Source organism: Chlorella variabilis (genome assembly GCF_000147415.1).
Source record: "Chlorella variabilis unplaced genomic scaffold CHLNCscaffold_9, whole genome shotgun sequence".
Lineage (NCBI taxonomy): Eukaryota > Viridiplantae > Chlorophyta > Trebouxiophyceae > Chlorellales > Chlorellaceae > Chlorella > Chlorella variabilis.
This window is the reverse complement of record NW_005435079.1, coordinates 100,912-108,297: the sequence shown is the minus strand read 5'-3', so window position 1 is coordinate 108,297 and position 7,386 is coordinate 100,912. Positions and strand designations below refer to the sequence as shown.

General features: G+C 71.3%; 2 protein-coding genes across 2 annotated transcripts in view; one reads left to right on the top strand and one right to left on the bottom strand.

Annotated features, from left to right (window-relative positions):
• Positions 1-2,354, top strand: part of CHLNCDRAFT_145218 (hypothetical protein) — a gene marked incomplete at both ends in the record, with an annotated part of 5,683 nt that extends 3,329 nt beyond the window's left edge. Inside the window, 4 exons of the mRNA XM_005847976.1 lie at positions 319-1,368; positions 1,576-1,668; positions 1,956-2,062; positions 2,282-2,354. Coding sequence (XP_005848038.1) covers positions 319-1,368; positions 1,576-1,668; positions 1,956-2,062; positions 2,282-2,354 — 1,323 coding nt within the window. The remainder of the gene's footprint in view (positions 1-318; positions 1,369-1,575; positions 1,669-1,955; positions 2,063-2,281) is intronic.
• A 1,023-nt stretch (positions 2,355-3,377) lies between these two features.
• Positions 3,378-6,388, bottom strand: CHLNCDRAFT_145217 (hypothetical protein; the record flags this gene model as incomplete). Its single annotated transcript, XM_005847815.1, has 9 exons — positions 3,378-3,617; positions 3,807-3,931; positions 4,228-4,438; positions 4,664-4,813; positions 5,002-5,238; positions 5,445-5,586; positions 5,789-5,964; positions 6,099-6,284; positions 6,368-6,388. The coding sequence occupies 9 exons, from the start codon at positions 6,386-6,388 to the stop codon at positions 3,378-3,380; spliced, it is 1,488 nt and encodes a 495-aa protein (XP_005847877.1).
• Positions 6,389-7,386: the final 998 nt, after the last annotated feature.

The window sequence follows — 7,386 nt, the reverse complement described above, 5'->3', positions numbered from 1 at the left end:
CCCAGCCCCAGCCCCAGCCCCAGGGGAAGGGAGTGGGAGGAGGAGTCCCCTCGTTTCTTGTGTTTTGGGGTGCGGAATAGGGGGGTGGGGGTAACCCATGGGGCCCGGGAAACCCTGTTTAAAGATTATGTGCAGGGGGGGGGTGGGGGGGGCGGGGGGGGGCCGTTTTATTTTGTGTGTGTGTGTTTTGTAATGGTCCCGGGGGTAGGTTGGTGAAGCGGGTTGGGGTTGGGGTTGGCCCAGGGGCTGTTGAAGGGATTCCTTAGCAGGCATGCGGATGGTTCCCGCGCGCCCCCCCCCCCCTTGCCCGCCCTTCAGGGCACCGACTCTGAGATGCGGCGGCCGCGGGCCAAGGGCGGCACCGGCCTGGGCCTCAGCATCTGCTGCAAGCAGGTGGCCGTGCTGGGTGGCGCCATCGGCGCCCTCTCCAAGCCCGCCTGCGGCTCCGTCTTTTGGTTCACCATGCCGCTCGTGCTGCCCGCCCACGACAGCGCCAGCAGCACAGAGAGCCAGGAGGAGAGCGAGGAGGAGGCGAGCGGCGGCGCGGAGGAGGCGGCAGCGGCAGCCGCGGCGGCTGCCGCGGCGGCGGCTGCAGCGCCGACGCCGGCGCAGGCTGCGGGGCGGGCCGCCGTGCGGCGGTCGATGGATGCCACCCACGCCGCGGTGGAGGCCGCCGCCGCGGCGGCGTGCGAGGCCGGCAGCGAGCAGCTGCCCCGCGGCATCCCCTCCTCCCCGCACCGCCTGCACGGCCTGGGCGCCGGCCGGCAGCCGTCGACCGAGAGCGGCAGCGCGGCGCGCGGCGGCGGCGCCAGCCGCCGCCACTCCATGGAAAGCAGCCTGAGCAGCATGTGGCCGCCACACCCCAAGCCGCTGCGCGTGCGCTCCGGCAGCAGCCTGGCGGAGATGGGGGAGCAGGAGGAGGCGTGGGTGGGCATCGGCGGCGGCGGCGGCGGCCAGTACAACCCGCGCCACGCGCTGAGCTGGGAGCAGGCGCCGCAGCCGCCGTCCTTCACGGCTGCGGAGATGCTGCAGGCGATGCCGCTGCAGCAGCAGGCGGCGGCGCCGCCGCCGCGGCCCGCGCCGCGGCTGCCGCGCCGCGCCGCGGCCCACCCCTCCGCAGCTGCCGCCGTGCCGCAGCTGGGCGGCGCGCGGCACCAGCTGCCGGCGGTCGGCGCGGTCGGCGGCGGCGGCAGCGGCGCCACGTCAGCGGCGGCGCCCGGCCAGCCTGGCGCCTCGGCCCGCTCGCTGCAGGGCCTGCGCGTGCTGCTGGCTGAGGACAACCTCATCAACCAGACAGTGGCCAAGCGCGTGCTCACCAGCCTGGGCTGTGAGTGCCGCGTGGCCAGCAACGGGCGGGAGGCGGTGATGGTGAGCGCGCCGCCCGCCACCGCCTGCCCTCGACCGCTCGGCGCCGGCGCAGCGCCGCGCGAGCCATGTGCCCCCCGCCGGCCAGCCGCGCCATGCAGCGCACGCGTCGCGTTGCGCGGCGCCCTGCCTGCCGCGGACGCGCCTGCCCCTGCCTCTGCCCCTGGCCTGCCAGCCCGCCGACCGCCGCCGCCCGCGTGCCTGGCGCAGGCTGTGGAGGAGGCTGCGGCGGGCGGGCGCCAGTTTGACATCATCCTCATGGATATGTGCATGCCGGTGCTGGGCGGGGTGGAGGCCACGCAGGTGGGTGCCCCCTCAGCACAGCGGCGCGGGGCGCAGGGCGCGGTTGGGCGTGCGGTGGGGCGGGGCGCGCGGCGGGGCGCCTTAGCCAGCGCCAGCAGCCCTGGGGCAGGGCCGGGCGCTGCCCGGCCTGTGCGGCGGCGGCACGGCGCGCCAGAGCCCTGCCCGGCGCCGAACCTCGGGGCCTCAGGCAGCCAGGCCAGTCCCCGCACCTGCCCTGCCCCGCCCTGCTCACCGCCTGCCCGCCCGCCTGTGCCCTGCCCCTCCCCGCCTGCTGTTGTGCCCCGCAGGAGATCCGCCAGCTGGGCAGCTGCGTGCCCATTGTGGCCATGACCGCCAACGCCTCGGAGCGCGACCGTGTGGAGTGCATCGCTGCCGGCATGGACGGATTCCTCAGGTGGGGGCAGACAGGGTGGCGCTGGGCGGGGCGGCAGGCCGGCCTGGGCCGTGCCTGGCCCTGGGGCCTGTTGGGGGCACCGCCGACGGCTGCGTGGCGCAGCGCCTGGCGGCCCGGGCTGGCTGGCAGGCGGCGGCAGAGGCCTGCCGCGTGCCCCCTGCCTCGGCCCCACCATACCGCACGCTCACGGCCCGCCGCTGCTTGCCCCCCCTTCTGCAGCAAGCCCGTGCTCAAGGAGCAGCTGACTGTGGCGATCCGGGAGGCCATCCAGGTGGGTGGCAGGCGCGCCTGAGCGCCGCCGCCACCCCCGCCAGCAACCTTTTCCTCTCCTCTTCCGCTTCTGCTTCCGCACGGACAGTGCCCAGCACCTGTTTTCACGCATCTCCCCCTGATCCAGCCATCCCCTTGCCACCCCATTTCATTGGCACTGTGCCGCGCACGTGTGCCGGCCACCCGGCTCAGGCAGCGCACGCCCCCCCCCCCACCACAACGAGCTCGATCCGCATCCCCTTTTAGCAATGTTGAATGCAATGAATGGCGCCCAGCAGCCCTCTACTTGTTTGCTCGTTTGTTTCTTTGATTGCTTGTTTGATTGCCAGCCATTTACCGTACCTGCGAGTCGGGGGCAGCACCAGCCGGCCTGCTGCCGCCCCTGCTGCGCCCGTCCTGCCGGGCTGGGTGGGCTAAGCGCCTCCCCAACAGGCGCCCCACCACCGCCCTGCCTGTGTACCTGGCCCCAGGCAGCCTGGCCTAGCTCCAAGTTGCCATCAGCGCCTGCACCTGCTTTGCCCCCAGGCACCCTTCAACAATCTCGAAACCCTTTGAATCCTTTTGTCTGTGTGCCTGCCAACAATCATCCTATTCATCTATTCTGCAGCAATTGTGTGGGGGCCCGCACCTGGCCTCCTGCCTCACCGGTGTGGCAGGAGGCGGGGCGCGGGCCTCGCCCCTTGCCCTGTCCCTCCCATCTGCTCTTCTTTTCCTGCGGGCTCCTCACCGCCCTCCCCCCCCACTTTCTAGTCGCAATCGGCGGCGGTCAGGCTGCGCTGCCCCGCCTTGCGCACCCAACAACCCCTCATCATCTATTTAATTTGATCGCTGCAAACCCAGCCGCCGCGGGGGATGGTCGCCCCTCGCAGTTTTGACTCATTTTATTCGCAGCGCCCCTCATCTGCCTCATTGGTGCTTCGGATCGCTCCGCTAGAGAAGAGCACACGCTGTAAACGAATGCTTTCCTACACACCGCTCCCACGCTCTCAACTCTTGCTTCAGCAGCAAAACAAGCACACAAGGGCGGCAGGCCAGGCGGCCTGGCTCACAGCCCCGGGGGGCGGGTCGCGGCCTGCTGCGCCTGCTGCGCCGCCGCGGCGGCCGGTGCCGGCGCCATTGCGCGCCGCACCCTGCACGCGTGGATGGCCTGGTCGGCTGCCGCGGCGCCCGGTTGCGCCCTGAAGTCTGGACGCAGCCCCTCCCGGTCGATGTCTGTGCCGCTGGGTGTCACATACTTGCCCACCGTCAGCACCAGGCCAGACCCATCCGACAGCTCGTACACGCTCTGCGGCGGCAGGCAGGGGGCAGGGCTGGCGTGTGAGGATGAGGGGTGGCTGTGGGAAGGGAGGGCGGCCTGGCTGTGGGAAGGCAGGGGCTGGGGAGAGCAGGGGAGGGGGCCCCTGCTGCAGCAGCTGCTGCTGCTTGCAGCTGCTTGCAGCGGCGCAGCGCGGGCAGGGAGGGGCGGGCGGCGCACCTGGATGAGCCCCTTGCCGTACGTGCGCGACCCCGCCAGTACCGCGCGGCAGTTGTCCTGCAGCGCGCCCGCCAGGATCTCGCTGGCACTGGCGGTGTGGCCGTCCACCAGCACCACCAGCGGGGCTGCGTGTGTGTTTGGGGGGCACAAGAGGCGTGTGCGTGTGTGCGTGTGTGGGTGGGTGGTGTGTGTGTGCGTGTGTGTGTGTGTGTGTGTGTGTGTGTGTGTGTGTGTGTGTGTGGATCTCGCCTCAGCAGGGTGGTGCGCCTCAGCAGGGTGGTGGAGGGAGAGGGGGCAGGCCGCTGCACAACACAGGCCCATGCATCCCCTAGCCAGCCAGCCAGCCAGCCAGCCAGCACACTCGCCCCCCCATCCCACCCTTGCTCCCACCACGCAGACACACACGCGCACACACACGCACCTGCGGTGGCGGCGGGCCCGGGCGCTGTGATGGGGGCGGAGGAGGCGCGCGCCCTGCCCTCTGTGCGCACCACCAGCGCGTCGCCATCCAGGAAGAGGCGCGCCACCTCGATGCCCTCAGACACCAGGCCCCCCCGGTTGTCCCGCAGATCCAGCACCAGCCGGCCCGCGCCCGCGGCCTGCAGCCGCTGCACCGCGGCCAGCGTGTCGCGCTGCGGGGGCGGCAGGGAGGGGCGGGGAGGGGGGAGCGGCGCAGGGGGGCAGGGGCTGGGCAGGGGTGCGGGGCCGAGGGGCCGGTCGAGCACTGCGGGAGCCACCACCACCGCTGGGGCCCTCCGCTGGGGCCCTCCTCCCGGCTGACTGGGGCCCACCCCACCAGCGCAACGGCCTCCCTCCCTTGCCTCGCCACACACGCATCACCCTCCCCACCTACCCACCTGCGCCCGAGCGTTGAAGTTTGCCAGCTTGATGACGCCCACACGCTCGCCACCCGCCCCCCCCTCCAGCCGCTCGCTGACGGGCGACTGCAGCACGCGCACCGGCCGCTGCAGCGTCAGCCGCTGCTCGCTGCCGTCAAACTTGCGCACCTGCGGGCGGGGCGGCGTAGTTGAGTGTGTGTGTGTGCAAGTGTGGGAGGGAGGCGTGGGCAGGAGGTGGGCGGATGTGTGGCGGCGGCAGCGGGTGCTCGCCTGCTGCCCCACAGCGCAATGCAACGCGCCACAGCGGCGGTCAGCCTGGGTGCCCCCGCCCCCAGCCCGCTTGCCTTGAGCTGCACCGGCGCCCCCTCCAGGCCCAGCCCCCGCCCCGCCTCCTCCCCCTCCTGCCCCTGCAGCAGGCTTGCCACCGCAAAGGGCGACTGCCCGCCCAGCGCCGCGCCATCCAGCTCCAGCAGCTGGTCTCCCTGCTGCAGCCCTGCCGCGTCGGCCGCCGAGCCGCGGATCAGGCCCAGCACCCACACGCCCTCCGCCGCCGCCTGGCTGGAGCTGGGCCGCCCCTCGGGCAGCGCAAGGCCCTGCAGGGGCGGCAGGCCAGGGGGGCCACAGCACAGCACAGCACACACGCCCTCACGCCAGGAAGGGGCGGCGGGCCGGGAGCCGCGGCGCGCCAGGCGGCGGCGTGCCCGCACCCCACCCTCTCCCGTTGGCCCCTCCACACCTCTCCTCACCACACCCACCCACACCCACACATGGCACCACACCCGCCCACCCACCCACCCACCGTCTTGTTGGCAAACTCCTCTGCCGTGCCCAGGTTGAGGCCCACCCCAGACACATCGTACTTGCGCATGGCCGCAAAGTCGGCGGCAGGCACAAAGCGGGTGTAGGGGTCGCGCAGCTGCGCCAGAAGCTCCCGGATCGCGCTGCGGCCAGAGGGGGCCAGGGGAGGCGGTGGCGGCGGCACGTGGGGGAGGGGGGCGCGGCGCCACGGGGCGGCGCGCCGGCGGGGGCTGGGGGGAGCCGCGGCGCGAGGCGAAACACAACCTGGCCTGCCAGCGGCATTGAGCAGCCCGTGCAGCAGCGGGTGGCGGCGGCCGCGGCTGGCGGGGCCCCTCTCCCACGCACTTGTGTGCTGCTGCGCGGTCGCGCAGCGGGCGCGCCAGCATGCGTTCCTTGAGCTCCAGCCACGCCGCGCGGCTGTACCCCGCGTTGCGAGCATCCGCAAAGTTGGCCTCCACCACCTCGCACACCTCCTCCACCAGATCCCGCCCTGCAGCCGCATCGGGGCCCTCCGCGGCGCCCTGCAGGGCAGGGCAAGCGGGGAGGGGTGAGGCGGGCTGGGGCCACCAGGATGGGTGCCAGCGGATGGATGGCAGGAAGGGCGTGGGAGGGCAAAGGGGCGGGGTTCGTGTTTGCCAGCACCCGTCACCCGCACCTGGCTGGCCACATCTTTGACAGCCTCCACCGCGCTGTCCACCTTGACCTCCACCTGCCGCACAAACTCCAGCAGGCGGTCCTCGGCCACAGAGGCCTGCGCCACGCTGCCGCCGCCGCCAGCGCCGCCGTCGCCCAGGTGGAGGAGCAGCGCCGCCAGCAGAGCTGCCGCACCCCGCAATGCGGCCTGCACAGCTGTCAGAGGGGCAGGCTGCGACGGTAGCTGCTGCTGCTGCTGCTGCCAAGCGCCCTGAGGAGGCAGGGCGGCACGGACTGCCAGCTGCCGCACATGCCGCCGCAGGTGTCGGGCTGCAGCTTGCAATGGGCAGCGGGATGTGCAGCGGCTGCCGCGCCCCGGCGCTCGGAGCAGGGCCGGCAATAGGCCGGCGGGCTGCTCCATCATTGCTCGTGATTGCGACATGCGAGCAGCATTTGGTGCTGGGTGATTGGTGATGGTCTCCTGAGAGAAACAGATGCATGTGCTATGCATGACGGGCGATGACGTGGCCGCCTCCGCGCTGATAGCGCACCAAATTTGAGTCCTCCACAAGCAAGGTAGAGGTAGTGTGGGCCTCAAGTGGGGCTGATGCGGCAGATTGTGGTATGAGCGTGGCAAGGAGGTGGTATGAGCAGGGAAAGTGGTGCTGGTGCTGGTTGCGGCACGGGGGCGCGAGGCTGGTCGCCTCCCGGGCCAATGCTCGCAGGCTGTTGCGGACGGCGCTGCCCTCTCTGTGTTACATTAATACATGTTGCCTGGGGAAATATAATCGCATCATCTATCATTGCTGCCATTCGAGCATCTTCGGGGAAAACTCAAAACTGGAGGTGGGGAAAACGGTGGCGCTCGGTAGAGCAGCCGGGGGGACGGCGCAGTTTTAGGCAAACTGACGGAGAAGGGAAGGGGGGCAATGCAGCCTCACAGTGCTTCGCAAGCAGTGAAAGTGCATCGTGTCGGGGGCCTGGAATGAATCACAAACGCAAAAGGGTGGAAAAAAAGCAGGGGGGGAGAAGGGACAGGTGCAGAAAAACACAGTTGGGGTAGGGAAGAATTGCAGTGGGGTTTGCAGGCGAGCACAGGTATCAAAGGGGCACATGGGCAGAGGCGCCTGACGGGGACGCTAGGAGAGGGTGGCCGGCAAACAGCGGAGAGGCTGGCAGAGGATGGGATGCAGTGCCGCTGGCCAACAGCCGCTGCGTATGCAGCGATTGGAAGCCTGCCGCCCGGCATGGCGGCAGGCCCACGAGCAGAGGACCAACAAGCAAGTGAGGGGAGCGGAGCGGGCGGCAAT